Source organism: Aotus nancymaae, unplaced genomic scaffold (assembly GCF_030222135.1).
Source record: "Aotus nancymaae isolate 86718 unplaced genomic scaffold, 86718_ANA_hifiasm-v0.15.2.pri h1tg000046l, whole genome shotgun sequence".
Taxonomy (NCBI): domain Eukaryota; kingdom Metazoa; phylum Chordata; class Mammalia; order Primates; family Aotidae; genus Aotus; species Aotus nancymaae.
Genome location: NW_026988460.1, coordinates 25,608,452 through 25,633,681, shown reverse-complemented (window position 1 = coordinate 25,633,681; position 25,230 = coordinate 25,608,452). Strand labels below are relative to the sequence as shown.

Here is a 25,230-nt window from a genome sequence, read left to right as displayed (position 1 = left end):
GCCCCAACTGCTCTGAGTCTTATGACGTAGAACCCTTCCACTGCTTGTGGTTTAGTTCACATAGCTGAGCGTGGGGGTTGCCCCTGAACCTAAAGATAAAATCCTAAACCCCTCAACTGACTGAACAGATCCCCTCTTGACCAAGGAGATCCCAGAAAAACCTTAAAGATTGAGTTCCCAGTCACGATGTGATGGGAGGTCGGACATGCATCATCATACTCCTTCCCTCTGAGTTTAGACACAACATCCGACCAGCACTAATGTTAAAGTAGAGATCATAAGACTGACAGAATGGACTCTCTGTGTCAATAGGATATCAAATCATAAACAAGACCTAAGGCCGTGCCAGGCAAGGGTTCAGCCACACACCCCACACTTAAGGAATGGATTCTGTTCTCACTGCCACAAGGTTTTCCTTTTTCACCAGCAGCTAAACAAATACTGGTCCCAAGCAATGTTGAAACAATTGCAGCTCAGCCACCATCAGACACTGACTAAGCCCCCTGTTCTACCAGCCAAGGTATAGCTTTAACTGGACAACAGACTGATTTCCGTGGCTTTCTCCTAATAAGAGACTACCGACCACGGACTGGCTCTGGCTGGTTTGCAGAGACTGTGCACTTAGTGCCTTCATGCCACCCCTGCTTCGTCTTTTGACATATAAGGCCTAACTGTAATACATTTAAATGTTAAGTCTCGACCCCAAGGTGAACATGGGATACATGAAACATGCATGCTTATCAGACATGCACACTGCCATCTTTTAGGAATATTCACAGCTCCTCCTATAACCTGCTGAATATGTATACTTGTGCAACCCCTTCAGCATAAATTCCTGTCTTACTCCTCCCTCCCTCAACGCAGGTGCTTTGAGTACCTGCTTTGAGCACCTGCTAAAGGCTTTAGCCAGAGGCTACGCTGCACAGCCCATGAGAACGGCCACCTTACAGGCTGTAACCCTTTATAAGAAATAAAAACTCCTCTCCAAATTTATAGATCTTATCATTTTTCAGTTAAATCCCATAGCCTCCATCTCACGTGCAGCCTTGGTTTATTTTTTTAAGTGTGGCATACAACAGTCAGAGAAGTGTATAAAATATGAATATAAAGTTTAGAGATCATCATGTAAGTCGCTTTTTCATTCTCGAACTCAACTGTAAGTTCCCCAAGGTTGGGACCCCATTAGCGTCTTTGGTGGCCTCTCCCAGAGCCGAGGGCACCATGAGTGCTCCACATAGACTCTGTGATTGCTGCACATGGGCCAGAGTTCAGACTTCAGTGAGCACACGTGAGTCACTGAGGATCTTGTCAACAGGCAGACCTGGGTTCGGCAAGTCCGGGGTGAGACCTGGGTTGCTGTGTTTCTAATGAGTCCCCAGGTGCTAGGGTGCTGTTGGTCCACGTGTGGCACTTTGGCCATAGGCCACTGAGAGAGACAGAGTGACCACCACCAAGTCAGGAAAGAGAAAGCAAGGGTGAGTATCACCTGGTGGCCCACATCCCAAACACTGGGGCCAAGGGCATTTCTGAGACTCAACAGAGAGGAAACTCAGCCACAGAACAAGCTCTCCCAGGGCCAGGGGATCCTAACCTGCCCAGCCCTTTGGTCCTGGCTGCCTTCAAGTCCCCCAAGGCCCTCAGCAAGGCATGTGAGGCATACATGTACCTAGGACGCCTTCCAGAATCTCAGAGTCCCTCTTCTCTCCTGTCCCCTCTGAGTTGTGTCTGCCTCCCTCCCCCTGCTCTGTCACCCACCTTGCCATGTCTCCTGTGTTACCGTACTGAAATGCAGCACTCTCCGCATGGTTATGGGGGAGCCACGGTGAAGTAACAGGTACATTAAAGATGCAGGTTGAACTCACAGCTCCGCCACTGTGCAGAGGAAGTTCCACAGGGCCAAACAAGTCATGCATTCAAGTTTGTTTTCCTTACGTAAATGCAGGAACTGGTTTCATGTGTTCACTTATTTATGTATTTGAAGATGTTCATTGATTGCATCTTAATGTACTAGGCAGCAAGGACACGCCCATGAACAGGATAAACACGGTGTCTGCCCCTCCTGGAACAACTGCCAGGGAAAGGCAAATGATGTGCAAGAAAATAGAAAAATAAAGAACAAGACTACAGCGTAAGGAAATAGCCAGGAATGCTGTGACAGAACACGGCAGAAGCTCTGGGAGCCCTCTCTGAGGAGGTGACATTCAAATTGAGACCTGTAGCCAGCCAGGCAAAGGGCAGGGAATCCATTTCTGGTGGAGGAAACTCCAAGGGCAAAGGCCCTGAGGTGGGTTTAAGGGGAAGACAACTCATTTTGTATCCTGCACGATGTCTGGTCAGAGAACTGTGGCCACTGAACTTTCTTTGATCTATGATTAAGACATGGCAATAAGAATATGACATGTCAGGAACTCAGATCTTTCATATCTGGTGCTAACATCCAGAATAGCAAACACAGAAGGTGGGCGGGCAGGGTGTGGGGATAGGATGAGCTCGGTGTGGGATGTGTTAAGTCTGAGGTGTCTGTGGGGCTTCCAAGGAGGTCCCTAAAGGGCAGCAGGAAGCTGTGTCTGTGGTCAGCCCGAGGGTGTGCCCTGGAATGCCACCTGCATAGCGCTGGCCACGGCTGAAACGAACTGCCTGTGAAGAGCGTGCAGAATGAGGGATGGGGCTGGGGGCGGTGGAGCCTTGGGAAATGCCTAGGACAGTGGAATTGATGGAGGTGCATGGTCAGAAGAGGAGGAAAACCAGGAGAGGACAGTGTCAGGGAAGCCAGGGAAGAGGATATTCCCAAGGAGGTGAGGCCACCAGGGCTGAGGCTCAGGGCTGGTGTAAGAGGGCTCTGAAGTGGACGGCAGAGGGGGTCCTGGCTCCTGGATGTCAGGAGGGTTGTTCAGCACCAGTGACAGCAGCAAGGGAGGTGGAGGAGTGGGGGAGGCTTCAATATGGCCGTAGTCTGAGGGAAGACCTGACCAATCTCTCCCGCCCTGCTCCCCCTTCTTTCCCCAACCACCTTGCTCCAGCCACACTGACCTCCCAGGCTCTGGCTCACACACTCATCCCCGCCCTCCCACCCTTGCACTGCTCTCCTCTGCCTGGAAGGCTCTGCCCTAGAGCTTTGCGGTGCAGGCTCCCTCACACCATTCCGCTACCACACAGATGTGTCCTCCTCATCCAGAGCCCTTCCCTGGGAACTGCAGCCCTTCCGCACTGTTGGTAGGAATGTAAAAGGGTGCGGCTGCCATGGAAAACTGTATGGCAGTTCCTCAAAAAACTAAACACAGAATCGCCATGTGATCCAGCAATCCCACTTCAGGGCATATACTTACAAGAACTGAAAGCAAGTTCGTGGAGAGATCTGTGCACCCACGTTCACAGCAGTACCATTCACAACAGCCAAGAGGTGAAAGCAACCCACACATCTGTCAACGAATAAATGGACAAACAAAATGCAGTCCACCCATATGATGGAATCAAAGTCAATCTTAAAGGGGAAGGAATTCCGGCCCATGCTACAGAGTGGAATGTCCTTGAGGACATTATGCTAAGTGAATAAGCCACTCACGAAAGAACAAATACTGCAGGATTCCACTCATATGAAGTCCCTAGAGTAGAGTAGCTGAATTCATAGAGACAGAAAGCGGAATGGTGGCTGCCAGGGGCTAGGGGAGGAGGAATGGGGAGTTAGTGTCTGAAGGGGACAGAGTTTCAGTTTGGGAAGAGGAAAAAGCTCTGGAAATGAATGGTGGTGATGGCTGCATGGCCATGTTCTGTGCTTCATGTGACTGCACTGCACACTTAAACCAGAAAACTCCTAAGATGGGATTAGGTGGTAACAAGTTCTATAAAAACAAACTGGCCATTGTGGGGAACAGAGCTCCTGGGATTGGGGGTGGGGGCACCCTAGACACAGAGCACCCTCATTTTTCCATTTTTAAAAAATTGCGGGAAAATACACATAACATAAATTCCACCATTGTAACCATTTTTAAGTGTGCAGTGCAGTTAAGGGATCTTCCATCCCCTTCTCTAGAATGTGGAACTCTAGCAGGGTAGGCAGGGACCTGGTCTGACTGGTCACTGCTGTATCTTCAGCCCTTGAAAGAGTGCCAGGCACAGAGTGGATGCTCAGTACATACTTATTGAATACGTAAGTTTCTGTGGAAGAAAAGGAGGGACTGGGAGTAACTGAGCGAAGATACAGAGAGGAGAGAGGCAGGCAGTGGAGAAAATTCATGTTCACTAGGAGATGAGTACTGTTTTCTGGGGGTGGGAAGTACAGGCTGTGGTTCAGAGCCCCTTCCCCGGGGCCAAGGAGAAGCAAGTATTTGCAGTGAAGCCAGCGTGCAGCACGCAACTGTGCACCTAGGTCTAGAAGTCCATAGCACAGAGAAAGTGCATGGTGGTGTTTAACCGCAGCTGGGGACTGGCCCACGGGCAACAACCAAGGCTCAGGAGGACCCTTTAACTGGGGGCAGATGGTCAAGGTGAGGCTGCAGGTGCAAGGACTGGTGACACGGGTCGGCCAGCCTGGCAAGCACAGAGCTCTGGGCATGGGGGCCTGGCTGGGCAGGAGCAGATCTGCCACAGAGGGCATGAAGACAGGAAGGGTCTGTTCCATAAACAGGCCAGACTGGGAAACAAATGTGGCCACGAGACTCAGGCAAGGGAGGGGGGTCCCTGGGAGGGGCCGCTGGCTGCTGAGCTGGTCTCAGAGGAGCTGGTATTTAGCTTGAAATGTCCCCACTAGGCTCATTGTCAGGGAGGACCAACACGCCAGCCAGTCTTTGAATGTCTCCTTTCACAAGGAGTGCTATTTTTAAGTCCTTCTCACTTTCCTTCTCTCCCTCCCTCTTTCCTTCCACCTACGGCCTTTGTGCATCTATGAGTGGGAATGAGGAAAGGTCAGACATGTGGGTGGACCAGCAGGGCTCAGTCTCCTGTCCTGCTCCCAAAACCTCTCCTGTCCTGACTTGGCTGCCCCAAAACATCCAGGAATGGTAGGGCTTACCACTGTACCCCCAAACGCACCTCCCAGGGCCCACGGGGTGACACCACTCCTCACTCACACCTTCCCTGGTCTGCTCTTCTGAGGTGGTGGAGATGGAAAATATTGCTCCCATGTCCCACACAATGTGACTGAGGCATGGAGATGAGAGGTCTTTGCCTTTTGGAGAAACTGAATTCTCAGCTACAGAAGAGGACCAATGAGGATGGAGAAACGACCCTTCTCCCCATCCCCACCCTACCAAAAATCCTCCTGTAGAAAAGACGTGGGGAAGGTCACTCACTTGGGAAGCCTCCCTTCCCATCTCCACAATGGTTCAGTGGTTGGGGAGCTCTGGGCACCAAAGGTGGCCAGGGAGTCTGCTGTCACGGCCTCTTGGGGGCTGGGATTGGGGGTGAATATGGAGATTTAAAATGTGCCTGCTCTCTGGTCCATTGATTGCCTTCTGGGATCTACCCTCTAGAAAATCTTTTATGTGCATAAGGAGGTGTGTGAACAAGGTCACTGCAATGCTGATGGAACCAGAAACACTGGAAGCATCCTGCAGCAAGGAAGTGGCTAAATAAACCACAGCACATCTGGAAAATGGAATACTATGCAGCCAGAAAAACATTTAACTTAGAACTCTATGTACCAATGTGGGAATACCTCTGGGATATTACTGAAGGAACCCAACTAAGTTACTCCAGGTTTCTTATACTTTGATATCACATATGTAAAAATAAATCCACAAAACAATACACTGTGTGTTTAAAGGAACTAGGAATAGGAATCAGAGTCCAGCAGGACTTTCACCCTCATCTGCAATGATTTACATGTTCCAAGGAGAATCTGGTAGAGCATGCCTTGTGCAATGAAAGTGTAGGTTTTGACTTCAACTCTGGTATATAATGCAAGCTTCGTAAAGAAGAATGAGGGGGAGGAGGACAGGGATGTCCAATCCTATGGCAGATGAGAAGTCTGGACTGTGGAGAGTGAAATGACCTGCTGGAAAGACAAGACTAGACCTGCACACCCTCTCCCCCGCTCTTGGGATGACCGGATGCTCCTGTCTCTGACTCTGGCCCTGCTCTGGCTGGCCACAGGCTCTGCCTGGCTCTGGCCCCTACAGGACCCATGAAGTCTCTGTCCAAGGCAGGGCTGCCTCAGCCTTGTGACCTCAGCACATCACTGCTGAGTCCCGGATGAACTTGGGCAGGCTGCCTCCCTGTTCAGGCTCCCAGTCTCAATCAAAAGCTCTGACCTTTGTATGCTCTTTTACTGAGTGGCAGGCATTGTTCTAGGTCTCCTGAGACTCATTTACCTTTGTAACTGTCCTGAAGCAGGTACTATTACTGCTATCGTGACCTTACAGATGAGGAAACCTAGGAGCAGAATGGTCAGGAAGTTGCCCAAGTCACTCAGCCAGCAAGGGGCAAAGCTGGGTGTGAACTTCTTAGTCCCTAGGCTGCCGTACCTCTTGCCAGCTCCTTATTCCTGGGGATGTCTAAGCAGGGGCCTGGAGACCAGATCCTGGGTAACAGCAATATCCAGGGCCCCAGAGCTGTACATTCAGACCCACACAACGGTCCTCAGCATGACAGGCCCTCTCTTCCCATACTCCCCCCCTGCCTCTCGGATTCAGAAACAATAGATAACTATGACGCCCCTACCGTGTGGCTGGCACTCTCACATTTGTGCTCTCATTCAACCCTCCCAGAGCCCCGCAGTGACTACTAGTGCTCTCCTTTCAGAGATAGGGAATGACTGGCCTGCAGTGACACAGCCAGAGGAAGAGATGCAGGGCGTCCCACAGGAGGGTTTCACAGATAACTCAGTGACTGTGGTGGGGTACATCACAAGGGGGGGACCCTGAGGTATAGAGAGTTGCACACGGTGGGCTCCACTGCTCCCTCAGCCCTCCAACGTTCTCGCGGCTGGTACCCGATTCCTGGTTTCAGGGTGGGGACCAAATTCCTGATGGCAACTATCTCTTTCTGCTCCAAGATTCCATGACCTCAGGGATGCCCAGAAAAGCCACAATCATCTCTAAATGGGCACCACTAACTCAAGGCTCTCCTCCCTTCCCCACAAGGAGACAACATTCCTTCTTGGGAGAGGAGGAGGGGTGGGGAGATCAGAGAAGGCCTGCAGTGACAGATGAGCAACATTGGACTTAGAGCCAGCCAGAGCTGTGCTTGAGGCCTGACCCCTTCATTCACTAGCTGTGTGGCCTTGTGCAAGTTACTTAACCTCTCAGAACCTCTGTGTCCTCAAATGCGAAACCAGGGATAATGGTGCCAACTCTGAAGTTGTTGTAAGGAGTGAAAGAGATGACAAACATGTACAGCCTCAGGACAGTGCCAGACACATGGCTCAGCACCTAGAGAGGAAGAGGCGGCGGGGAGACAAGTGAGAGGGGAGTGGACGGGGAGGGTGTGAAGGAGCAGCTGGAGGGAGAAGGGGCTGTGGGGGAAGAGGCAGGAAAGGAGGGGAGTAACTACCTCTTCAGGGTTTCTGTAGCACTTGGTAGATAACTTTATGAAAATACAGTCCAGAGAAGTCAATGGGTTTTTAAAAGAAATCACCTTTGTGGAAAGAAAATGAGACATCTCATTTGCCAGTGCTTGGTAAGTGTCAGGCACCTGTGCTGAGTACATCCACTTACAATGGTCTTTAGTCAATGTGGCAAAACTAACCTAGGCTTGGAAGGGGAGGATGATGGGGAGTGGGAGGCAGGAATAGGAGAAGGTACTGAGGTCTGTTGGGAAGGGGAGAAGGGAGTGCTGCACTCTCTGCCTCTCCAGTCACCCTCAACATGCAGGCATGGCCTAGAAGATGGGTGGGGTGGGGTGGGTGCATTTCACCCTTCCTAGCCCATTCCCCCGCAGTGGTCGTGTTCCCTGCATAACAAATGCCTGAGCCCCTTATCATCCCATGATGTTTCCTGGGATGCCACCTACCAGCCATGTGCCCTAGGCCAGTTCTTCACCTCTGCCCATTTCTGCAAATGTATATTTTGGGAAGGGATTCATGACTCCTAGAAGGGGTTTATGGAAAGGCTGGGACTTTGTCAGTGAGTGGGTGAAGGACAGCTCACTGTGAGTGTCCAACAGAGAGCACATATTACCCCCATCAGCACTGATGCACCTGTGCCCAGCAATGAGGTCTGGGTCTTCACTGTGATGTGGCCCCAACTCACCATCAGACTCTAGACAACAACCTCCCTCCCGCAGCTCTGTCCCCTCACAGCACTGCTGCAGGGCCAGGGAAACCAGCTTTCATCTAAAACTGTTTTCAGTTCACAAAACTCCCTTACAGCCTTTAACACATCTCACCCTCATGATTTCCACTTCACAGATGAGGAAACTGAGGTCCAGGGTGTCCAAGGTCATTAGAATCTAGGCTAGTCTTCATTCAAACCAGGCAGCTCTATTCCACATCAACCACAAAGGCTCCAGAAAGCCCCAAACTTCATCAGACTCCAGTGGATACCAGCAGGAGCCATGGCCCCAGCACCACCGAGGCAGGCCCCCGGAAGGCAATGCTTCCTAGAACCCCAATGCTGAGTGTCTCAGCCCTTGCATCCAGCTGGGGCCAGCTGTCTGCAAACAGCTCCCTCTGCACCAAGGGAAGGAGCAGATCTGTTACAGCCATCTCTCCACGTTCACATCTCCGATGCCATGGCCCACCTGTGGGGTTCCCTACCTTGTGGGTGAGGCTGGGGTCTCTTGAAGCACTATCCTCCTCCTCTGAGCTTCTCTGCTCTTCATCCGACGTGAGGTCCTCTTTAGGGGCTGCCGATGAGATGGGACAGACTTTGTAGGGCTCTGTGTAGGTGCTGGGTCAGAGCAGGGAAAAGAAGGGTTAGAGCTTTTTGTTTAGCAGAGGCAAAGTGAACCTACCAGTGGTCCTGTTCACGTCATGGGGACAGGAAATGAGTAGTAAGACTCAGGCACAAACCTCCCACTTCCCCACCCCCAGCCACCCCGGCCTCCATTTAGAGCCCTGAACACACCAGGCCCTTGCCGCCCAGTGCCTTTGCACATGTTAAGACAGACTTGCTTCACTGGCAGGCTCCCATGCCAAAGGAAGGCCTGAATAACTCACGATGCAGGCAGATCTTGAGTCTGAGTGGTCTGGGGTCTGGACTGGCCTGCTCAGGCAGCAGGGTTAGTCCTCAAGGTGGCCATGTGTTCTGGGCCTGAGTAAGGGATGCAATGATGTAGTGGACAGAATCTAGGACGTGTGTTCCAGCCCCTAGTCCCAGCCTTGTCGTCAGCTAGATCGCAGACAAGACATTGCTCAGGGCATCAGTTCCCACTCGGCTGCACGGTGAAGAGGATTCCTGTCTCACCTTCCTGGCAGGTGCTGTGAGCAATACAGCTCATCTAGGCATGACAGTCTCATATCTCTATGCTTGTGACTACACCACAGGCATTGCCAGTAAATAATGAACACAGCAAGAAGAAAAAAGAAAAAATAATAATGAACACAGCATTCAGTACGTATTTACTTATCATCTGCTTTAAGCAGGCACAGGCTAGGCATTGGGTAAAACACTGGTGAGTGAAGCAGACGTGGTCCCTGTCCTGAAATGTGAACAACTCATGCACAATCACAAACTGTGATCCCCACAGCAGAGGCTCTGGCCCCATCACAGCAGCCTCCTTGCCCTGCTCCTGGCTCTCAGCCCTCCTCTACACAGCAGACTGATTATTCCACAAGAGACTGTGCCCTTCTCCTGCTCAAAAACCTTCAGTGGCTCCCTCTTGCTATTGCCAATGTGGACCCAGACAACTCACAAACCTCTCTTCCTACTCAAAATCTGGTCTTATTAAATCCTTACCAAATACTTATTCCTACCGTCTGGGAATGCCTGGATGAGACACTGGAATGATGGATGGATGGCAGGACAGAAGGGAGCAGCCACTTCCTGGACTGTCTGGGCAAAGTGTAGCCCAGAACTCATGCAGGCAGTGCACACTGGCCTTTCCTCAGGCCCTGGCCCAGGCAGGGGGAAGTGAGGCGGGTGGGGGACATCAGGGGAGGAGAAACAGAGCCTGAGCTAGGAACCTATCCTGGAGCTCCTTAAGTACCTTACATAGGAGCCAGAACTGCAGGCACCTATCCCCAGAGCACCTGCAACCCAAGCAGTGTGGGGTCTCTGCTAAGGCCAGAGTAGGGTCCCCTGCTCCACAAGGGGCTACAGGGCCAGACAGAGCAGGGACAAGGTGGCCTGTCTCTGCCTGGGCCTCCACTGACATAATGGGTTGCGGGTGGGGACTGTGGCTGTGCACTTGTGTGCAGAGGCAAACCCAGTCCTCACCAAGGCTGAGCCACTACCTAACTACCCACCCAACAGGCTGCCCTCTGGTCAGATTTCTTTCTTCTTCCTTTCCAAAAACATTGCTTTTTGGCCTTTTCTTTCAAATGATGAGAGAAAACAATGTATTTTGCAACAAGCAATACACCTATCACCAAGGTATACAAAGAAAGAGCCCCTGGAAGCTTGCTGAGGTATGCCAAAGCCTCTTTCCATCCCAGGGTCACCTTCACCTCCGCTGCCAGTCACCACGCTGCCAAGGGCCACCAACTCCCGCCACTGAGAAGGGGTTCCCAGCCTAAAGGTCAGGGACAACTCACTTGCTCAGCAGAGCTCAGATCAGGCTCAGTAAAGTAGCTGCATGGACTGGTCTAACAGAGGCCTCATTCCCCTCCCTCCAGAGCAGCCAATTTGCAATCCTTTTTCCAGCAGACTTGGAGTGGAGTCCTGCCCTCCCTTTAAGAGGAACAGCCGCCTCAGTCAGCGGAAGTCTGTGGTGCTCTATCCAGGATAAGCAGTAAGAATGAGGGATGCAACAGTTAGCAGTGCTCCTACAACTCCTCCTCCTCACCCAAAAGGAAGGTGCATGCCAGGCAGCAAGCCAGAAACCCGAGCATCTCCTAGCACAGCTGCTACATGAGCATCATGTTCCTCCCAGGCTTACCTTCAAATACTGCCCGACCACACGTACAAGACATCTCTATCACAGCCTCTGCAGACCAGGACACCTCCTGCCTAAACGGCCATAACTGGTACCTTCCTGAGCTTTCTGACTTCACCCTGGCTGCTGCCCAATCTGTTCTCCACCCATTGGCCAGAGTAACCCTCTCAAAACCCAATCTGATTGTGCTGTTCCCTGGCTTAACTTCTTCAGGGGCATTCCGGGGCTGCTGGGATTTGGCCCCAAGAGCTCAGCCTGTCCAGAAAGCTTGCAGGACCTGGAGAGGGCAAGGTAGGCACCCTCAGGTCCTGCTGCTACGATTGTGGAGTCTCCCTAGTGTCAGATGCTGCTGGGCATTACAGAACCTGGGGCCTCTGCTTCAAGCCAAGCAAGGGGTGGTTTCCATGGAGTAGAGCCACAGGTGATCTGAGGGAGAGGGCTCACAGAAGCCAAACCCATGGAGAGGAAAGGAGATAGCTCAAGGTCATACAGCAAATCCGAGCCAACATACACTGCCTCTGAAGGTGCCTCTCTCCACGTTTGGTCCCTTTTAGAAACCTGGAAGCAGACGCGGTCAGGGACTGTCAGTGCACTGACATGTGGAGCTGGGTCTTGGGTGGGCCTTGGCTTTTGTTGTTATTTTATTTTGGAAAATCAGTGAAGTGCAGAGATGAGAGTTCACGCTCTTGAGTTAGGCTGCCTGGGTTCATATCCTGGCTTGGCTATTTTTTGTTAGCTGTGTTTAACCTCTCCAAGCCTCAGCAGTGCCTAATTCACAGCGAGTTACATAAGGTAAGACACTCAGGACAGTGCCCAACACATGACAACTTAATAACCGTCAGCTTTCTTCACGATCAGCTCTGCACTCTCCTGTCCCTTCCCGTCTTTGTGGTTCCCAAACCTGAGCCACTCCCCCATCTTCACAGTGGCCCTTCTGCCTATCATTTGCCTCATGTTTTCTTTAAGTCAACTCATTTATAACGCTTGCCACCAACTCTGGCCTCATCCTAGGTGATAATACCCATGAGGTCATATGCTGTATTCTTTTAACAATGTATTTTTAAATTATCATTATTATTATTATTTTTAGATACAGGTCTTGTTCTGTTGCCTGAGCTGGGGTGCACTGGTATGATCACTGCAGCCTCGACCTCCTGGACTCAAGCAATCCTCCTGCCTCAGCCACTCCAGTAGCTAAGGACTACAGGCCCACACCACCATGTTCAGCTAATTTTTTTCATATTTTTTGTAAAAAAGTGGTCTCACTATATTTACCACACTGGATTCTAACTCCTGGGTTCAAGCAATCCTCCCACCTCAGCATCCCCGGTAGCTAAGATTATAGGCGTATGCCATCACACCCAGACCCTCTTTCAACACTTTAAAATAAACCATATAAGTATTAAATTATAATAATGTGTCTGACTAAAGTTATCCTGCTCACGCTGGAGGTGCAGAGACCCCACAGAAGAACCTGGTTACTTCTGATCCTCAATTCAGCCTCAGTCATGGCAGTCATGGGGTCCACGCAGATGGCGCTCTTTTTGTTCTACTTCTTTCTCTGATTCTGTTTTTCAGAAAGATCACTAAAACAGATGTCGGGGGCAAAGTTTCAGATGCTCTGATGACATTTCTGGCTCTTTTATTTCACTGTCCTATTTAGGAGTTATGAGTACAACAAATGGGGATAAGTCACCATTAGGAATGTGCTGGTTCCTGCTTTCAGGGAAGCCAAAGAGGTTAAGGCTCTCAACACTTAAAGGAAGCTCCCTCAAAGCCCAGAGAGTGGACAAACCAGACTCACTGATGGGGTCACTGGGCCACGGTCCACGGATAAGACATTTGTGTGGGCCACAGCCACAGCATACCTAGGGGTATCAAAATGTGTACTTGTGGGGCCTCGCCCCCTGCCAAAAGCCAAACCAGTCCCACTCCTGTCATGGACGTTTCTTCCCATTCCCTGCCCCCAAATGCACTTCCCTCCTCCCTTAACCCCCTACTGTGCTCTGAATTTCTGTTCACTCGGAACTGTAAATGTTTAGTTGTGACCATGACATCTTGTTTGGGTCAGTGTTCCTTTCCAATGCATACTAATATATCATGGCTAGTACAAATATGAATATATTTAATGACATGGAAAAAGCTGTGAATTTTCTAAGTTTCTTTCCCTTTTTTGCAGGAGTGGTTCGAGTTGTAATGGACCCACATGGAACTTGTAACATGGGGTCAACATAATAGAACTAAATTCAGATATTAAATAAACTCTTATACCCTGTGCTGGGAAGAGGGGAGGGGAAGGGGAGAGGGGAGAGGGGAGAGGGGAAGTGGGGAGAGGAAGGGGAGAGGGGAAGGGGAACAGAGAGGGGGAGGGGAAGGGGGAGAGGAAGGGGAGAGGGGAAGCAGGGAGGAGAAGGGGAGAAGGGAAGCAGGGAGAGGAAGGGAAGAGGGGAAGGGGGAGGGGGAGGAAGGGGGATGGGAAGGGGGTGGTGGAGGGGGAGGTGGAAGGGGAGGAGAGTGCTTCTGGCTGGGCACAGTGGCTTACGCCTGTAATCCCAGCACTTTAGGAGGCCGAGGCGGATCATGAGGTCAACAGACAGAGACCATCCTGGCCAACATGGCGAAACACAGTCTCTACTAAAAATACAAAAATACAAAATACAAAAATTAGCTGGGCGTGGTGGTAAGTGCCTGTAATTCCAGCTACTTGGGAGGCTGACACAGGAGAATCACTTGAACCTGGGAGGCGGAGGTTGCAGTGAGCCAAGATCACGCCACGGTACTCCAGCCTGGGCGACAGAGCGAGACTCCATCTCAAAAAAAAAAAGAAAAAAGAAATGAAAAGTGCTTTCACTCTTGAGCAAGGGGTGCCAAGTTTCAAACAGGCATGAGGAATGGGTTTTGAGACTACTGCACTGCAGGTGACTACAGTCAATAATAAGTATTATATATTTCAAAATAACCAAGAGTAATTTTTTTTTGAGTAAGAGTCTCACTCTGTCACCCAGGCTGGAGTGCAGTGATATGATCTCTGTTAACTGCAACATCTGCCTCCCAGGTTCAAGCGATTCTCAAGCCTCCACCTCCCCAGTTGCTGAGATTACAGGTGCACACCATCATGCCTGGCTAATTTTTGTATTTTTTAGTAGAGATGGGGTTTCACCATGTTGGCCAGGCTGGTCTCAAACTCCTCACCTCAAGAGATCTGCCTGCCTTGGCGTCCCAAAGTGCCAAGATTAAAGGCACAAGCCACTGCGCCTGGCCAACTAAGAGTAACTTTCAAAGGTCTCACCATAAAAATGATAAGGTGATGGATATGTTAATTACCTTGATTTAATTATGCCACATTGTATACATACACTAAAACATCACATTGTACCCCATAAATGTATAAGATTATGATTTGTCAATCAAAAATAATAGTAATACATTTTAAAGGTCTAGAAACATCTTTAAAATATGCTTTCGCAACATGAAAGAGCAAGTATGATTTAATGCCTTTGCAGAGTCAATGAAAAAGTTACAGCAACAGACCCCATCTTAAACAGAAGTCACAGTAGTAAAATAAACAAATCAAAACATTCTGATACTAAAACAAAGACTATCAACACAGCTGCTCCAAAGGGCGCTGGTAGTGCTACCAGGTTGATCATATCAGGGCAAGGAAACACCTCTGAGAGATGTTAACTTCTTCCCAAATGCTCTGACAGACTCAGGCAGAACCTGTGACGTGGGCAAGTAACCATGTCTTCCCTTGGGGAAAAAGACTGGAACACTTACACATCATATCTATCTCCCCAGTCTGTCAACAGAAACCTCTGAGATGAGTGCTTTGCTCAGTATGGTCAAAGGAAGCCTGCAAGGCTCTATATTTTCAGCTATCTGGTGCCTGCCTGGTTTTTCATTCATTCATTCAAAAAAAAAAAATCCTATTAAGAGCCGTCTGTTGTAGATTCTGTACTAAGGGTACAGTGTCTATAGCCTTTCTAGTCAAAATGCCCATTATAGTAATAACTAGGTGAGGTGTTGTCTTCAGATGGATTCTTTGAGGCTACCAATATATTACATATGAAAAAGCTCTCTAACCCAACCATCTGCCTATCCAATCATTCACCTACCCATATATTCATCTATCTATCCATCCATCCATCCATCCATCCAACCATCCAACCATCCATCCATCCATCCAACCATCCAACCATCCAACCATCCATCCATCCATCCATCCATCCATCCATCCATCCATCCATCCATCCATCCATCTGACCACCCACTCACCTTTCCAGCCATCCTTCCATCTACTCACTCAGCCATCCAGCCAACCATCCTTCTACCTACCCACACCCTCACACTCACTCACCAAATATGGCTCAGCACTTGCTTCATGGAGCTAACACATGGAGGGATCAAAGATGACTAAAGTATTTTCTCTGGCCTGAGAGAGAGCACAGTGCAAATGACTTCTGAACCCAGAGAGAGTACAGTGCAGTCTTTGGAGCCCACCCTCTTCAGCAGCACATTGCACTGTACTCTGGGTGCTTTACTGTACTCTCTGGTCTCAGAGGTGGGCTCGGAAGTCAGGCTGCCTGGGTGGAATCTCAGCTGTGCCACTTCAAGCAAGTTTCTTAACCTCTCCATGTCTCAGCTTTTTTTTTTTTTTTTTCCAGTTTCAGCCATAAAACAGGGGTGATAGTAATACAGGTATAGATTATTTAGAGGATTCATTCAAACAATGCAACAAAAGCACTCAGAAGTCACACAAAAAAGGTCTTCATTAGATATTAGCTAATGGTGTTGTTTCCATAGCTTGACAGCATCAGATAAAATAAATTTATCGGAATAACCCATCAGAACGATGAAAATGCAGACTGCCCCATCGTTCCAACAGCTGGTATCTTTCTGCTCTCTGGCTGACACTAAGGGTGGTTTGGAACCAGTAGAAAGGCTCCAATCTCTACAGTACCTTACAACTTACAGACACCTTCATATCTGTTTCCTTGCTGAGGTCTCCCAGTTACCCAGTGCTCAGTGCCTGTGTTTTCTTTTTCTTTTTCTTTTTTTTTTTGAGACGGAGTTTTGCTCTTGTTACCCAGGCTGGAGTGCAATGGCACGATCTCGGCTCACCGCAACCTCCGCCTCCTGGGTTCAGGCAATTCTCCTGCCTCAGCCTCCTGAGTAGCTGGGATTACAGGCACGTGCCACCATGCCCAGCTAATTTTTTTGTATTTTTTTTTTTTTTTTTTTTAGTAGAGACGGGGTTTCACCATGTTGACCAGGATGGTCTCGATCTCTTGACCTTGTGATCCACCCGCCTCGGCCTCCCAAAGTGCTGGAATTACAGGCTTGAGCCACCGCGCCCGGCCAGTGCCTATGTTTTCTTAAGCCCCAAACCAGGACTCAGGATCTGAAACTTTACTGAATGGTAAGTGAGGAAGGACATCTGAGAGATACAGTTTGGAGGCCAAAAGGATGAAATTTCAGTAGGGCACAGTGGCTCAAGCCTGTAATCCCAACATTTTGGGAAGCTGAAGTAGGAGGATCGCTTGAAGCCAGGAGTTCAAGACCTCCCTTGGCAACAAAGTGAGATTCCCATCTCTAAAATTAAAAAAATTAAAAAATTAGCTGAATGTGGTGGCTCATGCCTACAGATATTAGCCTCAGCTTCTTGGGAGGCTGAGGCAGGAGAACTGCTTGAGCCTGGGGGGCTGAGGCTGCTGGTTACACCACTGCACTCCAGCAGCCTGGGTGACAGAGGAAGGCCCTGTCTCTAGAAGAAAAAACAGCATGACATTTCTAAGCATTATTTTAATGGTTTAAAGGACAGAAAAATAATTTGCTACTATTCAACATCCCTTCATGATAAAAACTCTCAATAAATTAGGTGTAGAAGGAAAGTACCTCAACACAATAACGGCCATATATGATAAACCCACAGCTGACATCTTTCTGTTAGCTTCCAGCTCTTCAGCTAAGAACTGACGCAAAATAGGGGTGTTCACTCTCACCACCATTCTTCAATATAGTACTGGGAGTCCTAGCCAGAGCAATAAGGCAAGAGAAAGAAATAAAAGGCATCCAAATTGGCAAGGAAGAAGTCAAACTGTCCCTGTTTGCAGATGACATAATGTTATATATGGAAAACCCTAAATATTCTACCACAAACCTCTTTGAGCTGGTAAATTCAGTAAAGTTGCAGGATACATAATCAATATAAAAATCAGTAGCATTTCCATATATGAACAATAATCTAGCTGAGAATGATTTTTCAAGAGCTACAAAAAAATTCACAATACTACATTTACAATAGCTACAAGAAAATCCCAATCTAGGAATAAATTTAACTAAGAAGGTGAAAGACTTCTACAAGAAAAACCATAAAACACTGATGATTAAAAAAAAAAATCAAAGAGGACACCAACAAATAGAAAGTCATTCGATGCTCATGGATCAGAAGAATTGCTATGGTAAAAATGACAATACTTGAAGGCCTCTGTGTGCCCTCGGAGTAGCCATCATGAGCAAAGCTCACCCTCCCGAGTTGAAAAAATTTATGGACAAGAAGTTATCATTGAAATTAAATGGTGGCAGACATGTCCAAGGAATATCGCGGGGATTTGATCCCTTTATGAATCTTGTGATAGATGAATGTGTGGAGATAGCGACTAGCAGACAACAGAACAATATTGGAATGGTGGTAATACGAGGAAATAGTATCATCATGTTAGAAGCCTTGGAACGAGTATAAATAATGGCTGTTCAGCGGAGAAACCCATGTCCTCTCTCCATAGGGCCTGTTTTACTATGATGTAAAAATTAGGTCATGTACATTTTCATATTAGACTTTTTGTTAAATAAACTTTTGTAATAGTCAAAAAAAAATGACAATACTTACCCAAAGCAATTTACAGATTCAACATAATCCCCATCAAAATACTAATGACATTCTTCACAGAAACAGAAATTAAAATTCTGAAATTTACATGGAGCCACAAAAGACCCAAATAGCCAAAGCAATCCTGAGCCAAAAGAATAAAGCTGGGGGCATCACATTATCAGATTTCAAAATATACTACAAAGCTATAGTAACCAAAAAAGCATGGCATGGAATAAAAACAGACACACAGACCAAGAGAACAGAATAGAAAACCTAGAAATTAATCCATGTATTTACAGACAGCTAATGTTTTGACAAAAGTGCCAAGAACACTCATTGGAGAAAAGGCAGCCTTTTCAATAAATGGTGCTGGGAAAACTGAATATCCACATGTAGAGAAATGAAAATAGATCTTCTCATCTCTCATGCTATAAAAAAATCAACTCAAAAGGGGTCAAAGACCTAAATGTAAGACTCAAAACTATAAAGCTAGCAGAAGAAAATATAGGAGAAATGCTTCAGGACATGGGTTTGGGAAAATATTTTATGACTAAGACCTCAAAAACACAGGCAACAAAAGTAAAAATAAGCAAATGGGATTGTATCAAACTACAAAGCATCTGCACAGCAAAGGAAACCATCAACAGAATGGTTGAAAAAAAGAATGAAAAAAACAATCTACAGAATGGGAGAAAATATCTGCAAACTACTCATCTGACAAGGTATAAATATCCAGAATAGATTAGAAACTCAAACGTCTTAACAGAAAAAAAAAGTCTGATTAAAAAGATGGGTAAATGATCTGAACAGATATTTCTCAAAAGAAAACATATAGGGAGAGAGATCCAAGATGGCTGATCACTAGCAGCTCAGGCTCATAGCTCCCAGTGAAAGTGCAGAGAACGAGAGGACGCCACACTTCCAGACGATTATTTGTTGCTCATGGACCAAGAGATTCCCAGTGGAGGAGCCCCACGGGTCGCCAGGGCGACTCTTGTGGCCGGCGCGGCGGTTTTGCTGGCGCCTTAGCGCGGCAGTTCTTGGTGCAGAGTCTGGAGATTCCCGGGCAGAAAAGCACCATCAATCTTAACACTGCTGTTTTGGTCGGCACAGAGGATTGCTCAGATTTCAGCGCTGGGAATCAACAAGTTGGACGTCCACTCAGAGACCTACTTAGAAAGTTGGTAACTACAAAGACGACAGAGGGATAAATATATAATGAAGGGAAGAAACCAGCCTAAAAAGGCAGAGAATACTCAAAATCAGAATGCCTCTCCCTCTACAGGGGATCGCAATTCCTCATCAGTAACGGAACAACGCTTAATGGAGAACGAGTGTGTTCCAATAACAGAAGCAGGTTTCAAAAGGTGGGTGATAAGAAACTTCTGTAAATTAAAAGAACTTGTTCTAACCCAAAGCAAAGAAACTAAGAACCTTGAAAAAAGGTTTGACGAAATGTTAACAAGAATGGACAATTTAGAGAGGAATATAAGTGAATTGATGGAGCTGAAAAACACAACACGAGAACTTCACGAAGTATGCACAAGTTTAAACAGTCGAATTGATCAAGCAGAAGGAAGGATATCAGAAGTCGAGGACCAGCTCAGTGAAATGAAACGAGAAGACAAGATTGGAGAAAAAAGGATAAAAAGGAATGAGCAAAGTCTCCAGGAAATATGGGACTATGTGAAAAGACCTAATTTACGTTTGATAGGTGTACCTGAATGTAACGAAGAGAATGAATCCAAGTTGGAAAATACTCTTCAGGATATCATTCAGGAAAACTTTCCCAACCTAGCAAGGCAGGGTAATATTCAACTCCAGGTAATACAGAGAACACCACAAAGATATTCTTCAAGAAGACCAACCCCAAGGCACATAATTGCCAGATATATTAGGGCTGAAATGAAGGAGAAAATACTAAGGGCAGCCAGAGAGAAAGGTCAGGTTACCCATAAAGGGAAACCTATCAGACTTATAGCAGATCTCTCAGCAGAAACCCTACAAGCCAGAAAAGAGTGGGGACCAATATTTAACATCCTTAAAGAAAAGAACTTTCAATCCAGAATTTCATATCCAGCCAAACTAAGCTTTATAAGCGAAGGAAAAATTAAATCTTTTGTGAACAAACAAGTACTTAGAGATTTCACCACCACCAGACCTGCTTTACAAGAGCTTCTGAAAGAAGCACTATACATATAAAGGAACAACCAATATCAGCCTTTCCAAAAATATATCAAAAAGCAAAGAGCATTAACACAATGAAAAATTTACACCAACTAATGGGCAAAACAGCCAGCTAGCATCAAATGCCAGTATTAAACTTATATATATTCTAATTGGATAAAAAGCCAAAACCCATCTGTATGCTGCATCCAGACTCATCTCACATGCAACGATACATAAAGACTCAAAACAAAGAGAAGGAGGAAGATTTATCAACCAAACAGAGAGTAAAAATAAACAAATAAACAAGAAGTAGGAGATGCAATTCTCGCCTCTGATAAAGTAGACTTTAAAGCAACAAAGATCAAAAGAGGCAAAGAAGGACATTACATGATGTCAAAAGGATCAATGTAACAAGAAGAGCTAACAATTCTATAGATCAACGAGACAGAAAATTAACAAGGACATCCAGGACTTGAACTCAGACCCGGAACAAGTAAACTTAATAAACATTTATAGAACTCTCCACTTCAAATACACAAAACATACATTACTACCTCACACCTATTCCAAAAGTGACTATATAATTGGAAGTAAATCACTCCTCAGTAATCGCATAGCATTTCATAGGTTTAAATGAAATATTGGTTGGCTGCTTGTTTGTTATTTTCTTCCCTTATTCCTTCCTGTCTACATCATTAAGTACAATTATTGGTATAAAAGAGGTTTTCAATACCCATTACTAAACTGCATTCTAGCCTGGGCAAGAAAGCAATACTCCCATTCTCTCTCTCTCTCTTCCTTTTTCTTCCTCTTTTTTTTTCTTTCTTTCTTTCTTAAAAAAAAAAAAAGAAAACATACAAATGGCCAACAAGTATATTTTTTAAATGCTCACATCACTAATCACCAGGGAATGCAAATCAAAACCACAATGAAATATCTCACATCTATTGAATGGCTATTATCAAAAAAACACAAGATAACAAGTGCTGGCAAGGATGTGGAGAAAAGGGAACTCTTCTACACTGCTGATGGGAATGTAAATCAGTAGAGCCATTATAACAGTGTGGAGATTCCGCAGAAAACTACAAATAGAACTACCACATGATCCAGCGATCCCACTACTGGGCATTTATTCAAAGAAAAGGAAATCAGTATATATCCAAAGAAAAGGAGACATCTGCACCCCTATCTTTACTGCAGCACTATTCACAGTAGCCAAGATATGAAATCAACCTAAGTATCTAACAACAGATGAGTGGATAATGAAAATGTGGTATACATACACAACAGAACACTATTCACCCATAAAAAAGAAAGAAATCCTGTCATTTGTGGCAACACGGATGGGATTGGAGGACATTATGTTAAGTGAAATAAGCCAGGAACAGAAAGTTAAATATTGCATGTTCTCACTCATATGTGCAAATTTTAAAAAAAGTTGATCTCACAGAAGTAAAAAGTGGAACATAGGATACTAGAGGCTGGGAAGGGTAGGAGTAAGGTGGGGACAGGGAGAGATGTGTTAAAGAATATAAAGTTAGAGCCAGATAAGAGGAATAAGTTCCAGGGTTCTATAGCACTGTAGGAGGACTACAGTTATCAATCATATATTATATAGTTTCAAATAGCTAGAAGGAGGATACTGAATGTTCCCAACACAAAGAAATGATCAGTGTTTGAGAAGATGGTATGCTAACTACCTTGATCTGATCTGTAAATTACATATATCAAAATATCACTATGGACCTAATGCATATGTATAATTATTATTTTCCAATTTAAAAATAAAAGAGGGCCAGGCCTGGTGGCTCACACTTGTAATCCTAGCTCTTTGGAAGGGAGAGGCAGGAGGATTGCTTGAGCCCAGGAGTCCTCAAGATTAGCCCTAGCCACACAGCAAGACCTCCCAGCTCTACAGAAAATTTAAAAACTAGCTGGATGCAGTGGTGCACACCTGTAGTCCTAGCTACTCGGTAGGCTGGGGCAGGAGGATCACTTGAGCTCAGGAGGTCGAGGCTGCAGTGAGAGATGATCATGCCACTGCAGTCCAGCCTGGGGGACAGAGTAAGCTCCTGTCTCAATAAATGAGTGAATGAATGAATGAAACAAAAAATAAAGGGCCAATGGTCTATTTTACCTTGAATGGGATCTTTCCAGGAAATTCTAGTCATGTGGTCATTACACGGGTAATATGGTGCCACCACTCAAGAAGTTTACCTGGGAAGTCACATTCTGGGAAAACAGGAAAATGACCATGTAATCGGGCATTGTAAATTTAGTGACCAAGTAGCCTAGAATGTTGGCATCAGACAGAAGAGAGTCACTGTGTGACCTTAGGCAAGCCACTCAACCTCTCTGTTTCTGACCTATAAAGTGGTGATAACTATGGAGGTTCACTGTGGGAGTCAATGAGAACACGACGGTGAAAGCGGCCACAGCCTGACATATAGCAGGTCCTTTCTGGCCAGCTCTGAAGAGCCTGCAGAAGGGCCAAGTTCTAAACCCCCGCCTTGTCTCCCTGGGGCTGTATCCACCCTCTAAGTCCACTTGTGCTGTAAAGGGAACATCAATTAAAGCTGCCCAGAGCCTATTACCTTAAATGACCCTCCAAATGAGCCTAGTCCTTTTAGGCAGCCTAGAGTTATAAAAGACATGTGCCTCCACGTGGGGAGACGAACGCTGTGTAACACGGCCTGGCGCTGTCCAACTCTGACCATTTAATTCCATCCTCTGGAACACTCATTGGGAGCCATGACTCTGAACACAGCCAAAAGGGCCTAATAACTTGCAGAAAAAGAAAAAAAAAGAATGCTTTCCCCCCCTGGGAATCTCAGTGGGTGCTCCAGCATCAAATTCTGTCCTCACTGGTGCAGAGATTCATGTGGACGGGGCCAGATTGCAGACGTAACTTCTCCCAGCCCCTACGAGACAGGCTGGGACCTTTCAGAAGCTCACCAGTCCAGGAGGGAGGGGAAGGAGGCTTCGGGGCTGAGCTCTCTGGGAGCTGGAAAGTTTGAGATGGAGGAGACAGGCTGGCGAGAACGACTATCCCAATTAGGAGAATAGCTGAAAGAGCTTGTAAGTGGAGGGAGGGGAGGGCTGGATCTAGGATTAAGGGATTTCTAAACCCTCACACATTTGCTCCATTCCCTTGCTGAATCCTTCACCTCTCAGTACCCCAGCACCTTCCCAGTACTAAACGGTCCCTCCAGAACTTCCCCAGTGGCTCCTTCTGCTCTGATGCTTCCTTGTCTACTTCCTCACAGGGACATTGTGATCTCTGCAGATGGAGCTATCATTTGCACTGTAACTGGGAGCACCAATGACAAGGCACAGCGCAAATGTGATGCTGTGGAGAGTCCCCAGTAACCCCTGCATCATCTGGGTTATGTCGTGGCTGTCCTGGGTGGGCCTCAGTTTCAACATCTATAAAACTGAGGTGGAGGCTGCACTCATGGGTCAAAGCACAAAACACCCACAGATATGAAACTGTGTGCCGAGACCAGACGCACGCACTCCACAGCCTGGGGGCCAGGCCCTGAGAGCAGCTGCCTGCCTGGTGCCTCCTCATGCCTGAAGTGAAGGCCTCTTCACGCTTCTAGGAGAGAATGCATCCCGCACCCAGGGTCAGCCAAGGGATAGCCTTGTAATGGTTCCCAGAAACATGACTGAAGGAGAGACTTTAAAAAAAATTCAATTTCCATTTCTCACTAAGTAAAAACAAAAGTTCATCCTTGTTTTCTGACCTGAGACATCCCCACCCCTCCTCTTAAAATGCAGCAGCATCAATGGTTTTAGAAGGATTTTTCTTTTTATAACAGCATTAATGAGATATGAGTCACATACCACAAAATTTGCCCCTTTAAAATGCAATTCAGTGCTTTTTGGTATATCAAAAGAGTTGCGAGACCAACACCATTATCTAATTTTAGAACATTTTCATCACTCCAAAAAGAAACTTCATGCCCTTTAGAAATCACTCTCATTCCCCTCTAGGCCCCTCAGCCCCTGGCAACCACTAGTCTACTTCCTGTCTCTATGGATTTGCCTACTCTCAACATTTCATTACATAAAATCATACAACACGAGGCCTTTTGTGTCTGGATTATTTCACTCAGTGTGTTTTCCAGGTCCATCCAATTTGTAGCATGTGTCAGCTATTCATTCCTTTTCATGGCTGAATAATATTCCAAAGTATGGATAGATCATACTGTTTATCCATTCGACTGATAGATGTTTGAATTATTTCTTTTTGGCTATTACAATAATGCAGCTGTGAATATCTATGTACAAATTTTTATACAGACATATTTTTCTTTCTCTTGGGCATATACCTAGAAGTGGAATTGCTGGGTCATATAACAAATCTTTATTTAATGTTTTGAGAACTACCAGACTGTCTTCCAAAGAGGCTGCATCATTTTACATTCCCACCAGCAGTGTGTGAGGCTTCTAATTTCTCTACAGCCTTGCCAACACTTGTTATTGTCTGTCTTTTTTTATCTTAGCCATCCTCGTAGGTTTGAAGTGGCTTTATAGGAATTTTCAAATAATTCTGTTTTTTCTGATTCCATCTCGGCTTCCCCCCAACCCAAGCAAACACTGTTTTTCCTTGCCAAAGAGAAAAAGGGAAACATAACTGTGACCACGAAGACTTTATTTTCAAGCGAGGCTCAGAAGTCCAGGGGGGGAAATGTAAACTTTTAGATCTTCATGAACCTCATAAAATTATAACATAAAGAGGTAACATTCGAGAAAAATGAGTAAGCCAGAGCCACAAACCCATGGTGTCTCAGGATCTGGCTTTGGGACACCGGAAGTGCTTTGGGCACCCTGGGGTAGTCATGTGGGCAGAGAGGCCGGGGCCCGATTTTCTACCACACTGTTGGTTCACAGGCCTGGCCTAGCCATGACCACTAGCCCTAACTTTTGGTCATCTCTGGGACTGCAGTAGAGGACAGTGGTAAAGAACACACATTTTGGGATCTGACTGTCTGATGCCAAGATCCAGTTCTGCCATGTAGCAGCCCAATGTCCTAAGGTTAAGTTGCTTAACCTGCCTGCCTCAGTTTTCTCATCTGTAAAATGGAGATGATTTCAGTCCTTACATTCCCAGGGTCTATGTGGGTATCAGATGAGATGATGGCTATAAATGAGGTATACAACCTGTTTAGCATAGGACCTGCTGGTTTTATTTTACTAGAATCCATCTGAGCTAA

General features: G+C 46.6%; 2 protein-coding genes across 3 annotated transcripts in view; one reads left to right on the top strand and one right to left on the bottom strand.

Moving 5' to 3' along the window:
* Positions 1–25,230, bottom strand: part of FGD5 (FYVE, RhoGEF and PH domain containing 5) — a 124,711-nt gene that overhangs the window by 60,369 nt on the left and 39,112 nt on the right. For both annotated transcript variants that reach the window (XM_012472658.3, XM_064362073.1), the window contains exon 3: positions 8,693–8,825. In XM_012472658.3, the coding sequence (XP_012328081.2) occupies positions 8,693–8,825 (133 nt within the window). The remainder of the gene's footprint in view (positions 1–8,692; positions 8,826–25,230) is intronic.
* LOC110569307 (small nuclear ribonucleoprotein G-like) lies at positions 17,483–17,843 on the top strand. Its single transcript, XM_064362156.1, has one exon. The coding sequence runs from the start codon at positions 17,483–17,485 to the stop codon at positions 17,711–17,713; it is 231 nt and encodes a 76-aa protein (XP_064218226.1). The 3' UTR covers positions 17,714–17,843.